The sequence below is a fragment of the Diceros bicornis genome, chromosome 18 (assembly GCF_020826845.1).
Source record: "Diceros bicornis minor isolate mBicDic1 chromosome 18, mDicBic1.mat.cur, whole genome shotgun sequence".
NCBI classification, from domain to species: Eukaryota; Metazoa; Chordata; class Mammalia; order Perissodactyla; family Rhinocerotidae; genus Diceros; species Diceros bicornis.
In genome coordinates, this window is record NC_080757.1 from 49,997,150 (window position 1) to 50,019,510 (window position 22,361).

Consider the following 22,361-nt stretch of genomic DNA (forward strand, 5'->3'; position numbering starts at 1 on the left):
CCCTAGGATGCACTCCACCCCAGGACAGCCAGCACAACACCTCAGTTCCCATCAACCCGTGTCCTGAGGTCCAGGCTATTCCACTGGGACAGCCCCTTTGCAGCCTTTCAGCCTCCCCCCCTCCCCGCCCTGCCCCCCGACCAGGGGCAGGGCCCTCCTGCATCCTCCTCGCCATCCTCTCCTCTCTGCACCAGGTTCCTTTGGCAACTCCTTGGATAAGAACACAAATCCACGCACTTCCTCTGAACAACCTTCAGCGCCCTGGGCTGGCTGAAGCCACATTAAGAAAACAAGAAAATATTTTCACATGGGCCACAGAACCTGCACAAGTGTCCCCTGCCTACTCTGACGGCAGCCTTTTGTGTCCTCGTGCAGAGCAACCTCAGCCTCTCCTGCCATGAGGAGGCTCTTGGCTGCCCTTCTCATAACCAAAAGGCCCGGTGAAGTGAGGTTTCCTCCCTCCAGGAGTCAGGCCCGACTTTTCCATCAGGTCAGTGAGGCACGGTGCCAGGGCCCACGAGACTGAAGTTTAGGGGCACATGAAATTTTTATTTTCTTTTAAAATCAGAAGGAAAAAAAGGAACTTTTGGTTGAAGAAAATGGTTTCATATAGACTCTCTATATTCATCTTATGTCAATGCAGTTGTGAAATATAATTTTTAATATTTTGTATGGAGGAAGGGGCCCACGAAGGCCAAACTACCTAGGTCCCACCAAAGTCAGAATGGAGCCCTGCCAAAGCCTCCATCCCAAGCATCGTTATGAGCTGCAGAAACCTGAAAAGGTAAATTTTTGGGTTTTTGATCTCTTTCTCCAAGGTTTCAAAGAATCCCAGGACCAGTTTCTGAGGTGAGATTTGGGATTTGGAGCAGCTGGGGTCCCTTTGGTAGCCAGTGGAACCAATGCTTTGTCCAAGTTCACACCTTGGCTGGCGGCCCAGCCCTGGGACGGCATTGGGATTGTGCGTGCCCAGGAGGATCTCGCTCTTCCAGGGCTAACCTCGGGGGCTTAGCTTCCTCGATGACATAAGGAAGGCCTTTTTGACAGCCCGAGCTTGGCAGTCAATGCCAGATTGGCAAGTGACCAGAGATGTTGAAGCTTTTCTCGTGGGCCAGAGTTTTCTTTGTGCTCTGGGTGGACTAAAAACTACCTCTGAAGTTCCTGCCAAATTCTGAGACACTAGGTTCCGTGAACATTAGACTTAGTGCCATGTAATTAGGATGCTAAACCTTATGATAGAGGGGAAAAAAAAACAAGATGGAAAAAGAAAGTATATCATACATTCCCAAATCTAACGCAGATCCTGTTTTTCTTGCTCATTGATTTGACTCATGTGTGACGCCAGTCTCTCTTAGGGACACAATTTTGAGAAGGCTCAAACAGCCCCGACCACCATGGCGTTTGGGACTGAAGTGCAGTCCCCTGTGCTGCCCGATTTGTGGCAGGAACCTTGGACTCTGGACAGCTTTCTGGACTGTGCTGTACTCTGTGAGTGCTCACTCTGCACTCCTCGGCTCGGCATCCGTGTGAGATGCCAGCTCCTGGAGCGCGTATCTCAAGAGATAAACCACCAGCTATGTGGACTGTGAAAGCCGAAGGCAAACCAGAAACACCCTGTACCGTGGTCAGAGGGGAGATCCTGCCTGGGGTTATAGCCGAGTCCTGGAGAGCAGAGGGAGGCCGGCGGAGGGAAGAGGAGCGCCATGACAGGTCCCTCCTGCAGTGCATCTTGGAGGCTGGAGAGCCCCTCCCCAGACCCACCGTGGGGAAAGTGGGAGGCGTGGCCCTTAAGGTCTCCCTGTGAATGAGTCTGAAGTTTGCTGCTGTGCTCTGCCTTAGGGAACCAGGACCTCTTTCCTGGGGAAGTCCATCCCCAACACTGGCCCTGCCCTCCCGGCTCCATCAGGTCCCACTCACTCTCAGTTGGCCTGGCCCTCAGATAAACAGCTCTGTTGAAAGGGCAGCCTGTCTGTTCACGCTGAAGAGTTTTTTCTGACGTGAGCACAGCAGCCTGGAGGGAGCTATGCCCTATAGCAGAGTAAAAATTGTACCACATGACTTAAAAAAAAATCACATTAACAAAATCCACCAAAATGTTAACAATGGTTGCCTTTGGGTGATGGACTATTTGAGCGCTGTTCTCTCTTTATATTTCTGGATGTTCTATTTTTTTTTTCCCACCATAAATATTTACTCTTTTGTGATGGGAAAAAAGAGCTAAAATAAAAGAGTAGAATGTTTCACATATCATGGCATTCTAAACAAAGTCTAGATATTTGCAACACAGAGGCCCAGGGAAAGAAAAATGAAGTGAACAATCTCTGGTGGGTACCTGTTGCACACTGTTCCCTCTCAGCGAGTGGCTGTGGCCTAGTTGGTGACAGGTAGAAACCCTTAGTCCTTAGAGAGGTGCCCCTGAGAATAATTATAACACAAACATCCAGTGAGCACTTTCTGCATGCTGGCCACCTTCTACATGCCTTACCTGTGTGTTTTATCCACACAACCACCCTGTGAGGTGGGCACTGTTATTATCATGCCCATTTTAGAGAACAGAAGGCTGAGGCACTGAGAAGCTAGACGGATGACAGAGCTGGGATTTGAGCCCAGGCAGCACCTGGCTCTGGAACCTGGGTGCTGAACCACTGAGCCATTCAGCCTCTTGTAGGAGCAGAAGTCCAGGTGGAACCTGAAGGAAGGACAGGCAGGCAGAGGGGGCAGGCCATATGGGAGACTGTTGGTGCTCAGTCTGGGCTGGTTCGGGTGGGTCTTGACCACAGCATGGCCAGGGAGAGTCTTGGAACAGCTGGGGCCAATGCTGTCTTGTTCTTCCTGCAGTGTGCTGGACATCTTCCCCACCGTGGTGGCTCTGGCTGGGGCCAGCTTGCCCCGCGACCGGCACTTTGATGGTCTGGACGCCTCTGAGGTGCTCTTTGGTGGGTCGAAGACTGGGCACAGGGTAAGTGGAGGAGGTATGTGCCCCGCCCAGGCTCTTCAGGAGGTTGGCCTCCACCTCTCATCCGGGAGCCCTTGTGCAAACAGAACTGTCCTCGGAAGATGCATGCAAGTGGCTGCTGAAGATCCAGTCACTAAGCAGTGACTCCTTAGAGATGACCCTCTCTTTCCACTCCCTTCCTTCTCTTCTCCTATAATCAATCCAGTTTGTCCATCCGGATTTATATTTAACAATTTGGCTTAGGGTGGGTGTACATTGGTGCTCATTCCCTATAACGTATGGGTTTTTTTCTCAAAATTATTCAATTTTCTGACACAATGTAGGCACCTGGCACATTTTGTTAGATGAGATGGCTGACCAGTGTCTGTGACTTATGTGTTGTGGGGCTCCCCCACCAGAAGCTTCCTGAGCGCAAAGATCTCGCCGCTGAATTCTCAGCGCACCTAACAGTGCCTGGCACCCAGCCAGCATGCAGTAAATGCAAATTGGATGCATAAATGAATGAAAGAAGGGACGTTTCCCAGCTCCTGGAGGGCTCTGCACACACATGACTCTACAGCCCCGTACTAGCTTTGGGCTTCCGCTTCCCAGCACCCCACTGTCCCTTCTTTGCATGCTCTGAAGCCCTTGGTAGCAGTGACTGCCAGGAAATGTCAGGCCTGATGGCCTTTCCCTGTCATTTCCGTGTGTTTTCCTTTTGCCAAAAGGAAGAGGAAGTGGGAGGAGAGGAGGAGGCCGGCGGAACCCAGGGGCCCCTTGTAAGTCCCTGTGAGTACACGGCTTCTCAGTTAAGGACTCACACATCAAAGAGTCTATTTATGTGTTTACCGAGGGTCACATGGAAGTGACTCAAGTGCTGCTCAAAGGTACTGTGGCGGTTACTGGAGCTGCCCTTCCCTCTCCGCCGGCCCCAGCAAACCAGCACAATGGTCCTGAGGGGGCCGTCGGTGCCTCTGTGAGCACTGGTGTAGTTTCTGTCAGATGATGTCTGGAATGTCATCTGAAGAAGCACTGCTTCTTCCCGGAGTATCTGACCCTCCGGAGCTGTAGACCCTTCCAGGCCAAGCCTCACTTCCCAGCAGCAGCAAAGCAGGAAGATGGTTTCCGCCTGCAGGCTGGAAGTTTGCAGTATGTAACCCTGGGGGGTTATCGAAGACGTCAGTGGAGAGGTGCTCTGGAGTGTTTATTACCACAGCTACTAATAGAATAATTGGGGTCACCAGGAAGTGCTTCAAGGGCTGCGGTCCCCTTGACGTTGTTGGTCCACCGGTGGAAGCCAGCTCCTTCTCGCGCTAACTTCCGTTCTCAGACGGGAGCGCGCTCTCTTTTTCTAGTTGCAGCTTTCTGCACACTCACACAGGCCCCATCCTCGGGGCTTAATCGTCATTGGTCTCGTGCCCAAAGGGGTTGGGCCCAGGAACCAGGTAGAAGGACCCGATACGAGCCACAACACCCTTTGGGGTTTTCATGGGGACATACGATGTGTGGTAACACAACTGGAGTTGGGCTAATTTGCTCCCTAACCACACCCCATGGCCCAGAAGGAAACAGCTATAACTTACTGCTTACCGGAAGCTGCTGATGGTTATCTTCAAGAGTGAAAGCAGTTTAGAGCTGGCACCTGTGGGCCACACCCAGCCTCCCAGAGCACTATATTCCTGCAATGTTAGTAAAGATGCTCGAGATAAGATTATTTGGAGTTTGAGGGCAACATAGATAGTTGTTGGCCCTGAATTTGTCTTTGGTCTTTTCTGGTCAGCCACTAAAGAGACTAGAGTCCATCATCTTGAATTTGCAGAAGGGAGGCCAGGAGGTAAAAATATGAGTGACTATGGAGATATACATACATGGACCTGCGTATATACACACACATACTTACATGTGTACACATGTATTTTTCAATAAACACAATTTATGTTCACTCTTAGATATGTCCTGGGCTTACAACCGTTCTAATGTGGGTTGGTTTAGAAAACCATTCCAGTTTTAAGAAGCTCAAAGTAACTCCTTGATGGTTATCTCAAAACAATATGCAAATACTTCTCAGCAATTGGGTTCTTCCCCATTTTGCAAACAAAGTAACCGAAAGTTGAAGAGCTAAAGCAACCTAGAGCGAGGTACCCTTGCGCAACCTCCTCAAGCCCAATTTTAAGAGCTTTAAAGGCAAATAATGGGCTCTTGGTTTTCCTCCTGAATGGTCTTCTCACTACCCACTTCATCCACAGCTAGGGATATCATGTCTGATGTTCGAAGCCAACAGCGGCTGATGCCATGCTGTGCATTCTTGCATCTGCTGAGCCTTCTGCTTCTGATCTTGGTAGCTCTTTGTCTAGGCAATGAGGGCAACCAAGGAGGGAGAGGGGAGCCAGGAAGGCAAGGATGCACAGCCTGGCACCAAATGTCCCACTTTGTCCTTGCCTGACTCCCAAGTGGAAGCTGGAGGTTGTCAACACTGGTCAAGTCCTATCTCAGCCCTACGTTGCCATGACCAAGTCCAAAAATTGTCGGCAAAGGGACGGCTTCCTTAATGGCTCTGCACCTGCCCAGCCCAAACCAGTCTGGGGCTGCTGTGGGTCATAAAATGCTTGGCACATCCTTGGAGGCCATACATTGAGGGAACAGAAGCTGGTTTTAGTCTCCAGAACACGGATCACTTCTCTTAGGGAGGCCCCTAGTGGTGAAAGACGCCATCCGGAGTGGCTGGCAAATGGCCAAACACTTTTTGGAGACGAGAGCTGTGCACCCCACACTGATGGGGCGGAGGTGCCCTCCTGGGGATGCTAACTAAGCACCAGACCCCAGGGCCTAATGTAAGGAGACACTGGCCTGCTTAAAAAAGCAAAACAAAATAAAACGGAGCAAACAGGTAAGAAACGCAGCCTGGAAGGTGCAACATGTTTGCAGAAGATAAAGTTATCTTTGAAATTCGGACCGGAAGTCCTTTGGAGAGGAAATGTCTTCAGCTGTGATTCATGTGTAAATTTGCCAACCTCCTTCCTATGTTGATATAAACAAGAACGCCATAATCAGTCTGCTCAAAGGGAAAAAAAAAAAGGCATATACGAGTTCTCCAAAATCCATCCACATTTCTGAGAGCGAGCCATCCCGAAGTTTTGCTTCCTTTTGGATTTTGGAAGCTGCCTCTGGTAACACCGCATAAATATCCTGAATGTGGCAGCTCACCCTTATGAAATTTCTGTTACTGAGACTCAAATAATGTCAATGATTCAAACCCGTGGACCTTGACTCCCACCTTCTGGGGGTCTGAGTGCATCATAGATCAGTTGACAATAGGTTTTCCAAATCTCCCACTTCCTGCCCTCTCCAGAAGGAAACAAAACAGCCTCCTGCGGTGAGAGGCTTGGCTTCCTGCAGGCCTGGAAGAAGTGAGGGTTTTGAGTTACTGACTTCTTTTCCTGTTTGGAAGGAGCCTGCTGTCATCACGCTGGCGGGGGAGCTTGCGAGGATTGTCACGAGAGCACGGAAGCGGCAGGTGTGGGAGGAGCCCCACCCTTGGCGGCATCCTCTCGGAGCTGGGAAACTTGGGGGGACAGCTGTTTACTGCTCCAACAGATGTTTCTCATTTTTTTTTTAGCCCCATGGAAACTTTGAATCATGTAAGCGCTTTCCAGCAATATATATTGGTCATGATTCATACCAGGGCGGTCTCACGCTTCCAGCCCAAACCCACCAACCTACCAAGGACACAGGTCATTTATTTTCTACCAAATCCCACCCTTGGAAACCCTTAATTAAGTGTTCCATTCTGTAGAGTGATTCTTTCATCGATGACCTGATGGAAGGATTTCCTCAGTCCAAGTGGAGGAGGGTTGAGTCAAAGGTGAGGACACCTACGTTCAGAGGTTGGGCTGTGCTCAGTTCTGGAGAAACCACACTGAGCTGTCCTCTCAAGGATACTTCTCATGCCATCTTTGATCAAGTGAGAGTTAGAAAATTGACTGGCTGCTGAAGAAGCCATTTTTCAAAGAGATCTGAGGATCACCTGCGTCAGAATCCCTGGGAATATTTGCAGACCATGCAGGTTCCCAGGCCCCATCTTGAACCTGAAGAGTGGGACCCAGGCAGTGGTGGCCTCCTGGGCGTGTGACCAGGGCTCCACCCTTAGAAGGACTCTGTGCTTGGTTTATAGCCCACGTGCTGTGGCTGTCTTGAAATTCTTAATTTTTGGACAAGATTTCTCTTGTTCTCATTTGGTACTGGACCCTGCAAATTATGGAGCTGGTTTTGGGCCTAGGAATCTGACCAGAGCTGTAACCCGCTCCAATTAATTAATTAGCAAAATAGCTATTTTACAAAGGCTCCTGGGAGATGGCCAGTGTGGACTATAGTCCCGTGGCTGTCAGCGTTTGGGGCGCGGTAGGGGTGGGGGCCGGGATAGTGGGGTGATGGGGAAGCAGGACCACGACAAAGAAAGTAATGCTTTCCAGGGGGCATCTAGCATGGTTTTCCTATTAGTAAGCCCTGCCACTCTTTCTTAGGTGCTGTTACACCCCAACAGCGGGGCAGCAGGAGAGTACGGGGCCCTTCAGACTGTCCGCCTGGAGCGTTACAAGGCCTTCTACACCACTGGTGAGTTCGAGAGGTGCCTCCCGCTCACACACCCGGATGGTGGCCCCTGATCCCTACTCCACCTGGACTCTCACTCAGGCCTCCAGGAATGAGTGTGGACTGCCCTCCTTCCGGGAACTCTCAGCACCTCTGACAGTGCCCCCCCGCCAAAACCCAGGCCTGGCAGAAGGTCCCAGCATTCAAGGGCCCAGCACAGACCCTCCGTACCCACAAATGCACAAACAAGGTCTTTCTACTGTTTGCCTAAATTTCCAGCAAGCTCAGAGTTAGTTCAGCACATTTACACAGCTCCTTTTCACATGAAGAATGTTTCATTCCATTGTTATGCTTTAAATGCCAGTTTGGCTCAACATTAAATGGAAGCTTGGAGATATTTTAAAGTGTAATTTACTTGACAATAGACTGTTTCAGAAAATAGACTTTAGAGGTCCATTTAGCAAACCAACAGAAGTCTCTCTGCTTCTTGCTTCACTCTGTGACTGTCTTAAATGTATATTTTAGAAATATGATACTGGATCAGGATGGTCCTCAACTCTTCCAATGGTTTCTTCCTGCCAACTGAATTCAGACTCCCTCCATCATGGGTCCCTCTACTTTTCTAGTCTTAGTTCTCCAAGAGCAATGGCCTTCTTCCTTGGCCTCCATATTAAAGTCCCTCTTACCTTTTAAGGCCAAATGCCACCTTGATCACAAACTCCCTCTCATCCTCCCAGCCAGGTAGGATGTGGAGAACTCTGATATTTATCACATTGTGCCATATATGCCAGTCATTTATGTACGTTTTATTTCCTCTACTGGTTTTAACCTCTCTAAACTCAGAGCTCTATAAGCTTGTTAATCTTTATTGTCTTTAAGTGCTTAAGTGCGTGGCACAGTATCTTGCATCTAGTAGGAACCCTAACATTCTTTTTAATGAATGAAAAACGAAAACAAAAAAACAACCCTCCCCCCCAAATCTAGGACCTGATGTGGATTCCAATTTGATTCAGTTATTTAATGTTAGAGCTTTCCAAAGAATTATATAATAAAGAACACAAATTATTTTCCCCAAGTGTAAATAAATGATCCCGAGGAAAATGTGGCATAAAAACAAAACAAGTTCTTTGAATTCGTAACTCTAGGGATATTAAAAATGCCACAACAGTCTTTGATTCTCCAAAACCTAAAATGCAAACCAGTCAGATATTTGTTATGCTTTCAGATGGAAAGTTTCTAGATTACAGTCCTTACATTACATTATCTAAGAGGTATGGTTTCTCCAGGCTGAGTTAATTTCAGAAGTCATAACCCTGCCAGAAAGCCCTTGACACCACAGTATTGGAATTATAAATGTGACTATGAAGTAATAGGACTGTTTAAAATGATCACTATCAGACTGGAATTACGATACCCAGGAGAGGTCTATTCTTCTGAGGAGTCACCAAACTCCCGGGAGAGTCAGGGTAGGGAGGACCGAAACCTCAACAGATGGGATGAAAATTGTGAATAGGACGAAACATGGACATGCTCTGATTCCCGTCCCTGGCCCTTGGGAAATCTGCATCCTAATTGTTTACAACTGCTTTTGGATAAGCTAGATGAGTTGACCTCTACTGCATTAGATCAGAGAAAGATGTGTGTCCTACGATGAGGATCTGCTGTTATGGTCCTGAACTAGGAGTGGCCTGAAAAGGCAATTAGTCTGTTTTGGTGTGTGGCCTAGAATTAAGGTATCTTACTGATTTTCTTTTGTTTTGGTGTGTGGCCTAGAATTAAGGTATCTTACTGATTTTCTTTTTTTTTTTAAGTAATTAAGGCAAACTTTACACACAGTGAAAGTCACAGATCTAAACTATACAATATGATGAGTTTTTTTTAAATGTATATACCTATGTAAGTACACTCAATGCTGTGAATTACACAGATTGATTTTCAAATATTAAGTCAACTTTACATTCCTGGATAAATCCCACTTAGTTGTGATGTATTATTCTTTCTATATATTGCTGGATTGATTTGCTAAGATTTTATCTGTAATTTTCCTTTCTTGTGTCTGTGTCAGGGTTTGGTATCAGGGTTTTGCTGACCTCGTAAATTAAGTTGAGAAGTGTTCCCTTCTCCTCTGCTTTCTGGAAGGGTCTGTGCCACGTTGGTATTATTTCTTTCATGTTTGATTGAACTCATCTGTGAAATTATTTGGGCCTGGAGATTTCTTAATGGAAAAGTTCTTGCTTATAAATTTAATTTCTTTAATAGGCATAGGGCTCTTCAGATTTTGTATTTCTTCTGGTATCAACTTTGGTAAATTGTGTTTTTCAAATAATTTGTCTATTTCATCTGAGTTGTCAAATTTATTAGCATATTGTTGTTCATAATATATTCCCCATTGTCCTTTTAATTAACCTTTTTAATGAACCACCTTTTGGCTTTGTTAACTTCCTTTATTGTTTTCTATGTTATGATTTCTGCTTTTATTTCTATTATTTCTTTCTTTACTTTGAGTTTAATTTACTCTCCTTATTCTAGTTTCCAGAAGCAGACACTGGACAATTAATTTTAAACTTTTCTTATATTCAAATATAAGCAATTATAGCTACAATTTTTCCTCTAAGCACTGCTTTATCTGCATCTCACAAATTCGGACATGTTTTATTTTCATTATCATTTAGTTGGAAATATTTTCTAATGTCCCTTCCAATTTCTTCCTTGACCCATAGGTTATTTGGAAATGTGTTGCTTAATTTCCAAATTTTGGGGGCCTTTCTAGATACTTTATCTTTGTAATTTCTAATTTAATTTCATTGTCATCAGAAAGTATATCCTGGAAGTTTTCAATCTTTTGAGATTTACCGATATTTATTATATGGCCTTGCATAGTCTATCTTGGTGAAAATAGCCTGTGGAACTGAAGCAAATGTGTATTCTGCAGTTCTTGTGTTTAATGTTCCATAAATATCAATTAGATGGAGGTGGTTGATAGCTGTTCAAATCACCTATATTTTTCCTGACTTTTTGTCTAGTTGTTCTACTAGTTGAGAGAGGGGTGTTAAAATCGCCATTTAGGACGTGGATGGTCTATATTTCCCTTTAGTTTTGTCTTCCTTAAAAATGGACTCTTTATCCTTACAAAATGTCCCTCGTTATCTTGGTATTCCATATCTTGAAGTGTATTTTGCCTGATATTAACATAGCCACAGTTTCTTATGCTTACTCTTTGCATGATGTATCTATTTTCTTCCTTTTACTTTCAACTCATTTGTTTGTCTATTTAAAATGAGTCTGTTGTAGACAGCATAGATTGGACTCTTGCTATATCATCCCGTTTGACAGTCTCTGCTTTTTAATTGGAGAGTTTCATTCATTTGCTTTTCTATATATGTAAGATCATTTTATCTTATATGTAGAATCTACAAAGATTTCTAGCTGTTGCTAGACTCTGTCTTCCCTGTGCATGCACAGTTCAGGGGTCAGCCGAAGATTTGAAGGGAGTTTATTTTCAGACGATAAGGCTTCCCCTCCCTGGCTCATTCCTTCCCAGGATTTCGCCCACCAATTTTCATCTGTTGTGGTAGCCCTGAGGTAGTTTTCCTTTTTCCTTCTCAGTCTGGATGCCTTTTGTTTCTTGTTCTTGCCTAATTTCTCTGGTTAGAACCTCCAGTACAATCTTGAAAGAAGTAGTGAGAGAGGACTTCCTTATCTTGTTCCTGATCTTAGAGGGAAAGCTTTCAGTCTTTCACCACTAAGTACGATGTTAGCTGTGGGTTTTTCAGATACTTGTTATCAGGTTGAGGAAGTTTCTTTCTATTCCTAGTTTGTTGAGTGTTTATCTCATGACAGGGTGTTGGATTTTGTTAAATGCTTTTTCTGCATCTTTTGAGGTGATCATTTTTTTGGTCCATTATTCTATTAATCTACATTGTTTAACATTGATTTTCATATGTTGAACCAACCTTGCATCCCTGAGATGAATCCCACTTGGTTATGGTTTATGTGCTGCTGGCTTCAGTTTGCTAGTATTTCTTGAGTTTTTTTGCATCTATGTTCATAAGGGATATCGGTCTGTCGTTTTCTAGGGTATTTTGTCATGACTGCATGTGCTGACTAATACAGCATTTAAAGTTTCTCCATGTCTTTTCAGGGCTTGATAGCTTATTTATTTTTAGTGCTGAATAATATTCCATTGTCTGGATGCACCACTGTTTGTTTATCCATTTACCCACTGAAAGACATCTTGGTTGTTTACAAGTTTTCACACTTATGAATAAATTGTTTTGACAATTATGCTATAAACTTCCATGTGCAGGTCTTTGTGTAGACATATGTTTTTAACTCATTTGGGTAAATACCAAGGAGTGCAAATGCGAGATCATATGGGAAGAGTATGTTTAGTTTTGTAAGAGACCACCAAACTGTCTTCCAAAGTGGCTGTACATTTTGCTTTCCCACTAGCAGTGAGTGACAGTTTCTGTTGCTCTACATCCTCGTCAGCACTTGGTGGTGTTCGTGTTTTTGATTCTGGCCATTCTAACAGGCGTGTAGCAGTATCTCACTGTTGTTTTAATTTGCAACCACCTAGTGGCATATGGTGTTGAGCATCCTTTCATATGCTGATTTGCTAACTGTATAGCTTCTTTGAGAGGTATCTGTTCAGGTCTTTTGCCTACTTTTTAATTGGGTTGTTCACATTCTTATTGTTGAGTTATAATAGTTCTTTGTATATTTTGGATAACAGTCCTTTATCGGATATGTCTTTCGCAAATATTTTCTTCTAGTCTATGGCTTGTCTTCTCATTCTCGTGACAGTACCTTTCAGGGGCATTTATCCTGGTTGGTGTTCTCTGAGCTTCCTTAATCTATGGTTTGGTGTCTGACATTAGTGTGGGGAAAATCTCAGTCATTATTGTTTCATTTATTTCTTCTGTTCCTTTCTCTTTTTCTTCTCCTTCTGGTATTCCCATTACACATTTATTATACTTTTTGTAGTTGTCCCACAGTTCTTGGATATTCTGTTCTGTTTTTGTCACTCCTTTTTTCTCCTTGGTTTTTAATTTTGGAAGCTTCTTTTGAGATATCCTGAAGCTCAGAGATTATTTCCTCAGCCATGTCCATTCTACTAACGAGCTCATCAAAGGCATTCTTTTTCTTATTTCCATTACAGTGTTTTTGATCACTAGCATTTCTTTTTGATTCTTTTTTAGAATTTCCATCTCAGAAATGACTGGACCCCCATGGGGTTTTTAACTCTCAAACTTGTCCGCACTGAGTCTCCAACAGTTCGTCAATTACAGTTCAGGTTTCCTCCAAGGGCACTGGTTCCCGGAGGTGTCTGCTCATAGGTTTCTGCCCCAGTATGTTGTGATTCTCCGTATTCACCGGTCTGTCTCTCCCATTTGGGGGCAGCGGTTTGCCCTGTGACTTTACTTCTCTGATAGATCAAAGAAGAGTTGTTGATTTTTCAGTTTGTTCAGATTTTTACTTGTTAGGATGGAGGGACAACTTCTAAGCTCCTTATATGCCGGACCAGAAACTGGAAGTTTCTTCTTTAGTTTTTAAAACCTGGACATTATGGATGATGCATTGTAGAGATTCTGACGTCTGTTACCTGAGGAGTGTTGATTTTTTGTTCTCACAGGCAGTTACTAGCTAATCCCCTTAAATTTGTGGAGGTTTGGTTTTATACTTCGTTAGAACTGGCTCTTTCAGATTTTGTTTGTAATCTTAGGTAAATGCCTTAGTCCTGGGACATGGTCTTTATTCCTAACATGAACCTTTTGGGACTTCAGTGGAAAATACGAAGTGTTTATCAAGCCTTTCTAACTTAATAGAATTCATACTCTAAACTCTATCTTCCCTGCAGTGGGGAAGTGGCACAGAAATGTCTGCTGAGCTATTCAAACTTCTAGCTGTTGCTAGAATCTGTCTCCCTTGTGCGTGCACAGTTCAGGGGTTGGCCAAGGATGTGAAGGGAGTTTATTCTCAGATTTCGACGCTTCCCCTCTCTGGCTCCCACCTCCCCAGGATTTCGTCCACCAATTTTCATCTGTTGTAGAGCCCTGAACTTGGTCCCCTGACATCTCAAGCCAAAGAGACCACAGTCTTCTCCTTGGGCTCCAGCTGCTCCGTGCTGCACAGACGGTGGGCGTCCCCAGGGGAAAAACTTTTAAACACAGACCCAAACCAGTGCGGCCTCCTCCTTTCAAGGATTGAATCTCTTTCAGTTTCTGCCTGTATTGGTTATTTTTCTAGTGCCTTCAATTGGTTGTATTTTTTTTTAATATATTGCCTAGAATTTATCATTGCTATTCACAGGAGGGTTAGTTCTATGTAAGCTACTCCACTATTGCCTTAAGTGGGAGCCTTTCATTTTTATAAGAGAGGTCAGTCCCAACCTTTGCTTGGCTGATTGCCAAACCTCATGTCACTGCCCTTTACTGGCAATGAAGAAGAGCCAAATTCAACTCCAAACTCTAGGCAAAGGCAATAACTCTTCCTCTCTTCTGAACAACCTGAGTCTCAGTCACAAGAGGAAGACCATTAACAGAGGGCTGCCTAAAGGCTGTGTGATCTACCCATTCTTCTCACTCCATATTTCACATCTTATTTCTGTTCAGATTGGACCAGAATGAAAGCCGTATCCTCAGCATGGCTTCGGCCCCTGTGGGTTTGCTTTTACTGAATTGCACTTTGGCATTATGCTCTCATCATGTACTGAAGGGTGTGATCAGTTGTCATCAGCTGGACCATACTAATCACACAGCCATTGAGCATTCCATCACGCAGGGTCCCCCGGAGGAGGAGCATTGGGAAAATTTCTCTCACATCTCAGTGCCAGAAAAAGCTCTGTCTCTCCTGAGCGGCTGATAAGTTTCTACGTTATTAATATCTGGCTGCTGAGAAGCTCAGAGGCAAAGTGGGTGTCTAGCAACTCCTGTATTTCCATGGGCTATCCTTTGCCTTAATTCCTCTTGTTTATTCAATTATATTATATTGATTTCTGTCAGATACCTTAACTATTTTTTTTATGGAAAAGGCAAACACAAAAAAACGAGGACTCTGGATCATTAACAGCCAGAGATGCTGCCATCACTCTAAACATTTTTGTCACTCTTCTTTTGGGACTGCCTTAATAGCCAGATTCTGATTCATACAAGAATCTCAACTTCAACTCAAAGTGAAATTACTCGCCTTGCCGCCTAATTCACCAAATTGAATATCTTTGGTATTCAAGAAATCAATTGTCAAAAAACATTAAATTTACTCCCAAAGGGCAGAGATGAAAGATATTTGAATAGATGTTTTACTGCCTCTGAGGGCAACTCCAAGGAGAAGTTCCAGATCATTTTGACAACAGGAGCATCACTGGAAGGAGCCTCTAGATTCTCAACGTAATTTCTTTGACAGCGAAAGCAATCATTTGAATATTCAAGTGCTGGTTTGAATTAATTGATAATCACAGTTCTCCTCTTTCCAGCATAGGGCCAAAGTTGGGTTTAACGGGGTATTTCTTGTCACCCTCTCTCCAGGTGGAGCCAAAGCCTGTGATGGGAGCATTGGGCCCGAGCAGCATCATGAGCCTCCTCTTATTTTTAATCTAGAAGATGATATTGCAGAAGGTGTGCCTCTAGAAAGAGGCAGTGCCGAATACCAGCGCACACTGCCCAAGGTTAGAGAGGTCCTTGCGGACATCCTTCAAGACATCGCTGCCGACAACATCTCCAGAGCGGATTACACTCAGGATCCTTCAGTAATTCCCTGCTGCAATCCCCACCAGACTGCCTGCCGCTGCCAAACTACCCAACAGACCGATTTTTCCATGAGCAGAAAGATCCAGAAATGAGATGGGGCAAGTTTACCCCCCAACTTCAGTTTTACCCTCTTTAGAGTTATGCTTTCAAACTAAGTCTCAGAATTTTGTTTTGAGGCCACCACTTGGCGCCCCCCATTGTCCCTTCTGCCTGCTGGCTTGAGAGATCAGCTGTGCTGAGCTGTAATGGAAAGCACACGGGCTTTGAGTCAGACCAGGTTCAAGGCCCAGCATCCAAACCTGGGCAATTGTTTAACATAACCTGCAAGCTGATTTTGAGGATTACCTAAGGCAGTACATGAACATGCCTGGCACGCTGCGTGAAGTAGAGCAGGCATTCAATACATTTTAGGTTTTCTTTTTTTTTTTAGCACTTCGGTTCCTTTTATCTTTTTTTTGACGAAGATTGGCCCTGCGCTAACATCTGTTGCCAATCTTCCTCTTTTATTTCTTTTTTCTCCTGATAGCCCCAGCACACAGTTGTGATCATAGTTGTAGAGTTGTAGCTCTTCTATGTGGGACGCTGCCTCAGCATGGCTTGATGAGCAGTGAGTAGGTCCACGCCCAGGATCCGAACTGGTGAACCCCAGGCTGCCGAAGCGGAACACATGAACTTAACCACTATGCCACCTGGCCAGCCCCAGGTTTGTTTTTTAACGTGCCCAGTTTTGCTGGTCAGTTTAGCATAGATTCATTCCAACTGGTGTCTAGAGCAGGGCTTCCCCATCTTTAACACGCATTCAAATCACCTGGATCTTGTGACAATGCAGATTCTGACTCAGTGGGTCTGGGGTGGGGCCTGAGAGCCTCCATTTCTACAAAGTTCTCCACGGACACCTTGAGTACAGGGTATTGACTAGATAGTCAGACCTGTTTCCAGGTCTCAGAGCAGAAGAGCCCACAGATAACTCCATGGCCCTACCCACCTCCCCTCACCCCCTTTTAAAGGTCAAATGGCTGTATTTTAAAGATTTTAGGAGTTCTTCCTGCTTCCTAAAACCACGAAGAAATAAATTTTTAAAGCCTCAAAAATGCATTGGCATGATTTTATTATTAGTGTCCTAAATGGGACTCAAAGGTAATAAATGATTTATTCCAATCACTGCAAAAATACTTTGCCTGGCTAAAATAGTCTCTCTCTCTATGTATGTCATATACCAGAAATACAATTCGAAGAGATTTTCCTATAAGTACATTTTTACACAGCATACATTTAAAAAGGATGCCCTTTTTAATATAAAATTCCGGTTATAGACCAATATGGTGAGTTAGCATGGACACTATGGCTGTAACATATTTTAAATAGCAGGACCTGTATGCAGAGTCCCCCCCGCGCCCACTGGCAGCCAGGGCTGAGGAGGGCGTGGTGAGCAGAGAACCTTGTTCTGGGGCTTAGGCAGGCGGCACGCGGCATTCCTGCCCCCCATTCTGCGCACACAATCGCGCTCCGTTCTTCCACCTTCCTCGTGTTCTCCGAAACCACCTGATAGGGATGTGCTGATTTCTGAGGCGCGCTTGTCATCATGACTGCTTTGTTCTGCCCTTCTGACTTCCACGGCACAAGATTATCTACCGAAATCAAAACAGAATGGCCTTACTCTTTCCAGGAAGAGGCTGTTAGGCAGGCTGCATCATCGACACAGATCTGTGCCCATGCGGGGTTGGCAAGGGGAGGCTGTCCACAGACTGACCCTCACACATGGCCACAGGAAATTCACCCGTCTTACTTAGGTGTAGACGAGTACGGCACAGTTTCAGAAAATATGTATATATAAAATATGTGTGTGTTTTTATGTATATGTGTGCTTTTTAAAAGGGCTCGTCTTAACTTGTAAACACCGACTGCTGAGTCACTAGTAAAACGTCAGTCAATACCTTGGTCCCAATTCCCTTCCTCTTGCTCACAAGAGTAAGGCCGGTGTCGGAAAAGGTCAAGGTTGGCTTGTCACTGAAACAAAAGCTACTCACCCTCCTGAATACAGCATCTTTCTAAGATAACAGAAATGATCAATTCTTTTTTTTTTTCCATTGTTTATCGGGTAAAGTAAATCCGAAGGAGATAAGAGTGATCCTATCCAGGGAAGTGTCAGTATATTTAAAAAAAAAAAAAAGAGAGACCACTGGTGATGACCCATTTCTTAAGGCGAAGGGCCAGGGAGCCCCTCATGAGATTATCCAGGAAGCCCATGTTCATAACTGTGAGAGAAGTGATTTAACGAAGCTGAGACTCCAAGATTCTTTCACAATCCTGGAAGTTTTTAAGGAATGTGGGTAGAGATGTGAATTCTGGTATTTGTAATAGACGTGACCATTCAGAATGAAGGCAGAGAGAGACGTTGTCTGGCATCTCCAGTTAAACCTTATTGCCAATAAGGGCGTGACTGAGATGGTCCTTGTTGAGAGCATCCCAGTAGCACTCACACCTCTGATCCTCGGGCAGTGAGATGGAGAGTCCTACCTGCTACCACGTCGGTATCTCGTAGGAGCACGGCACTCTCCTCCTCATCTACCTGCAGTTCAAGGGCGGAGCTCGGGGCTGAAGGCCTCCATGACGCCTACCACCGGCTCTAGTGTCTAACGACTGTTCTGGGGAACCTCGTTCAGTCATCAACACTCTTACTGGCTGGAAGCCTTCCTCATATATAAATAGAAATCCCTGATGCAATTTAAACCAGCTCTCACTCATCTGGTCCTTAAGAGGGAGATAGGACGGCTGACTCTTACCCAGCTTCCTGGCAGTTTTTAGGCCCACAGGCCTCTCGACAAGTTTCAGCACTAGTTCTTAAGCATCTCCACTTTTTTTTTTTTACTCCAAACAAATGATCTACACAGTGTACCTATTATTTTATAAAGGATTTGTTTGGCAAGGGACCACGTCCTGAATGCCAATATCGAAAGTACCCCAATTCTGTACATATAAGAGGTTGTGAGGTTTACTGTGATTACCATTAAGAATCTAATTAATGATCGAATAATCTTTTATAGTAGTCACAGACTTTTACCAAAATTACTGAAATAGAACCTAATGAGTGAACACTCTAAACCGTGACAGTCACATTTATCCCCACTGCATCTGACTTGCTCTGGTTCCTGGAAGATGCAACTTCAGGTAAACACCAACTTTTGGGGGACAGAAAAACTCCCTTTATGGCTAGTCAGGGCATGAGAACCCAAATGCAAAACAACTGGTTTATCAGGAGGCAGCAAACGAACAGATGTTTTTATACTCATAATTGGTATTTTTAAGAACCTCTGCTCTCCACCTCTAAAATATAAACTTCCTTATTGGCATCATATTTGGCAATCTGCTTATTAAAAGCCAGAAATGTACATCTCAAGCTGCACTCCATAGAGCCTTTATGGGAAATCACAAACCCAGCCCTCCAGTTCTGCCCAAAGGGCCCCACAATAGCTTTTTTTTTTAGCTGAATACACATACTAGATTGTCCCATGGATCTATGCAAGAAAGAAGTCAGACCTGCACTCCATCCTTTTGCAAATGGCATCTCAACTGATACAAAATAACGATCAGGAGAAAACATTATCCACCAAGACCTAACGGGCACCAAAGGAATACCCACATGGCTACTTCTATCTGGCTCCAGGACGGTCACTCAGTTGACTCTCCAGTCTTGGCCCAAACACTCCTTCCATCTCTAAATGATTTCAAGTTGACTATCTGGGTCGTGCCCTAACCGAAGTTCACAAGAGGGGTCTATTGCTCTAAATGGAAGCTTGAAGAATCAGAAACTAAGGAGGCCCTGGCAGCCACCCAGGGAGAGAATCTTCTCTTCAGACGGGGATGCTGGATGAAGCCAGGCCTGGTGCCCAGCCAACCCTGGGGGCCCTTGCTCCCAGAAGAGCTGAAGAAGGATGCTGGGAAACCGAGCTAGAGGTGCCCGGGGGAGCTCTCCACCACGGCTCCCGCTCTCCGTGTGGCTGTCAGGCTGTTAATTAACAACTGCCTACAGCTGCAGGGGAGCCTGGGGTCTGTCTTGTCAGGGCAGGAGAGGGCTGAGTGTCCAGCTTGCCTGCAAAGTGCAGCAGCCCAGCCCTGTTAGATCATCACCTGCAGCCCAAGGGCGGCAGCATTCTGCAAGAGCATCCTTAGGAGCCTCAGGAAAATAGGACTTACACAGGCATGAGTTCCTACCTTATGAGCAGCAAAGATAGTGCTTCTAAATGAAGCAAAGTCAAGGATTCCAGGCTTCTGAGTGTAGTAAGGCCACCGAGACTCCCTGGATTAGTATTCGATTATTCTAATGCTGTCAGGTTTAGCACAACACCTAAAGACTAGCCTGTAGGATCTGAAGCACGCAGCGCAATAAACACTCTACGGCTTTCTGACTATTAGACAGGAGGAGGAGTTGTTACAGACCAGGTAACAGGGAAAGTGACCTCGCCTCTTGCACGAGGCGAAGGTCTCCTTCTAAGCATACAGACTGAGCCGCTCTTTAAGGATTCCTAATGCTCACAGGCGGAAACTCATTCTCATCATCAAGACGCACTGGTCCCGTCGCAAACTCATGTTCAGGAATAACCTCTCCTCGGAGCGCCCCGCCATCCTCAGAATAACCTGGAAACCAAGAATGAGACCTGAGAGAAGCCACACAGTCTGTTCTTACGCCACGACCCCAGGGCAGGACCGCAGAGAAAGAGCGAATCCAGGGGAACCATGGAGGCTGCCTTTGCCTATCAACTGGTGAGACTGTTCTTCAGGGGAGTCAAAATCCCCACCATTTATGGTCTCAGCCCCTGAGAGACGGGTGGGCTGGTCTCACCCACCCTTCCACCCCAGGCACCAAACACTTTGCACCTGTTTGCAAATTCGCAAAGAGGCTGAGGGTGGAACTACTTGTTAGGGAAATTACCGTTTTGTGCTGTGCCTGCCAGGTTTAGGGGCCCGAGTTTAAAGGCTATTGCCATGGCCTCACCTGGGAGGAAAGTAATGGTTGAGGGAGAGTGCTCCATCCACAGAGGACAGTGGAGGGAGAAGAGGGTCGCTGTTAGAGATGCCTCCCCAACAGCGCCGCAGCTGGCCCCCTGCCTCCACTCACCTGGCACCGTGGAGGCTGAAGATGTGCTTGGTCTGGCTACAGTTGCTGCATAAGACTGAGGTAATGGAGGTCTGAGGTCATTTTCTTTATTCTCTTCTGTGGTTCCTGAGCCAAGCAAGCTAATTGCAGCAATTAAGAGGGGAAAGAAAGAAAAAGAAGCTCATCACCAATCCAGGACACTGTCAAAGGAAAAGCTCTAGGAAGCTCACGCTTGACCACTTGAGTCTCAAGTACAGACCTCTCGGCACCCTGTGCGTCAGCGTGGACTGACGTCACCTGGAACTGCCCGGGTCAGTCACGCACCTTCACACCACCCCTTTCTCTTACGTTTAATAAACAAGACTGGCCCTTTGCTCTTCCTGGAACACTCGGGCAAGGACACTGAGACACGCTCTCAAGGGGCGCTCCATGGGCGAGGGCAGCTCATGGTGTCCTGTCCACAGCAGGAAGAGGTCGCCCTGCGCTTGGTCACAGGAATCAAGAGAGCTTTTTAATTCAATTCGGTAAACATTTTTGAGCACCCATCATGAACGAGGGACTGTTCGAGGAGGAAAGGCCGAGCAGGAAGACATGCCATTTTGCATGTCATTCACCCAACACTTTCCCAGAAGCGTCCAGCGTAGTGAGGGAGCCTGATATGGAACCCAACACAAAGCAGGTGCCCGCTAGAGGTTCGCCACCGAGACTGCCGGTGAAGGAGGGTGAAAAGCAAGAGCACTGAAGTTGGACATTGTTCTTGGTCAAGTGACAGCTCGACACAACCAGCTCCTGAAGGCTGTCTTTTTGAAAACTAGTCTCTTTACCTGTGAGTCTTGATTAAGACACACTCTCCTCCGTCCTGAGGGTCCAAATTATAGATGTAAAGGTGTCCATCGGATGATGCAACTAACAGCCTTGGCAATTTCTGGATCCTAAGAGCCAAGTGAAACATGTGCTGTGATTCCAACAAAGATGGGTTTCGGACCAGCTTCAAATGACAAAGCTTTGCTCACCCTGGTTTCTCCTGCCATCAACAAACCCTTAGCCCACTGACCCAAGAGTCTGGGTTTCTGGCTATTTCTTTGCAATCTGACCTAGTGATCTACCTTGAGGATTACTCCTTGTCTTAGAACATAATTGCGTGGATGAGACAAAATGATGTGTGTACACACTATTACTCTGTGAAAAGCTACTGCCAGCAAAAACATTAACTCACCTGAATGGGACGTAGTCTCTGTCTTATGTGTGTCTGCCTTTCACAGTGACAGAAAGAGAAAAAGTGCAAAATTGGCTCACTATCTTTGCTGGCTAGTTTTATGAAATTTTTTAAATGTTCAGCTTCTTAGGTGAAGTATCTGTCGACCCCATAGGTGTCTGAACCTAGACACTGGAACTAGAGCCTTTGTACATAATTATGTAAAAATAGGAATTGTTTTCAAGATGGTGCCACTATAGCCAGAGGTTGAAATTCCCACGCCACCTTCCAACTGCCCCTGAGAATACAGACTACAGTCAGACAGGAAAAGAGGCTGACAGGGAGATCGCATGCTTTTCAGTCCTGGCCATCTTCTCCTGTCTTTCTTTTTTTCTTTTTGCATGTTTGGGGATTTTGTGCTTTGGGAAATGAATCTGTGAAGTTTGTGCTTGTTGAGAGTGGGTGGTGCCATACGTACGTTGAGAGGGTGCAGATGTTTCTCTGCCCAGAGAAATTCAAGCGCCCGGTGGCAAAGGCCCTGTCCTGATTCATCATGTCTGACACCTGGGCGGGGAGGTAGTTGGAAGCTGCCATGAACATCTTTCCCATGTAGCCACTCCAGGTCGAAGGCTCTTCTGATCGACTGGGGGAGCAATGCAGAGGCCAGGATGAGACTGAGCTGCAGGCACCGGCATCCATCCAGTCATCTACACACCCAGACACTGTGAGCTGTACTCAGCACAACAGGAAGGAACTGTGCCTTAACATAATGTTCTGCCCACCTAGAACAACTCAGGACAT

At 45.6% G+C, this 22,361-nt stretch overlaps 2 protein-coding genes across 2 annotated transcripts in view; one reads left to right on the plus strand and one right to left on the minus strand.

The window, feature by feature from the left end:
* Positions 1-16,362, plus strand: part of ARSG (arylsulfatase G) — a 109,171-nt gene extending 92,809 nt beyond the window's left edge. The window contains exons 10-12 of the mRNA XM_058561433.1: positions 2,839-2,959; positions 7,456-7,546; positions 15,049-16,362. Of these exons, the coding sequence (XP_058417416.1) occupies positions 2,839-2,959; positions 7,456-7,546; positions 15,049-15,362 (526 nt within the window). The 3' untranslated portion in view covers positions 15,363-16,362. The remainder of the gene's footprint in view (positions 1-2,838; positions 2,960-7,455; positions 7,547-15,048) is intronic.
* WIPI1 (WD repeat domain, phosphoinositide interacting 1) overlaps positions 16,362-22,361 on the minus strand; it is a 28,960-nt gene continuing 22,960 nt past the window's right edge. The window contains exons 9-13 of the mRNA XM_058561437.1: positions 22,039-22,203; positions 21,190-21,297; positions 20,387-20,505; positions 19,805-19,905; positions 16,362-16,898 (exon numbers count right to left, since the gene is read on the minus strand). Coding sequence (XP_058417420.1) covers positions 16,851-16,898; positions 19,805-19,905; positions 20,387-20,505; positions 21,190-21,297; positions 22,039-22,203 — 541 coding nt within the window. The 3' untranslated portion in view covers positions 16,362-16,850. The remainder of the gene's footprint in view (positions 16,899-19,804; positions 19,906-20,386; positions 20,506-21,189; positions 21,298-22,038; positions 22,204-22,361) is intronic.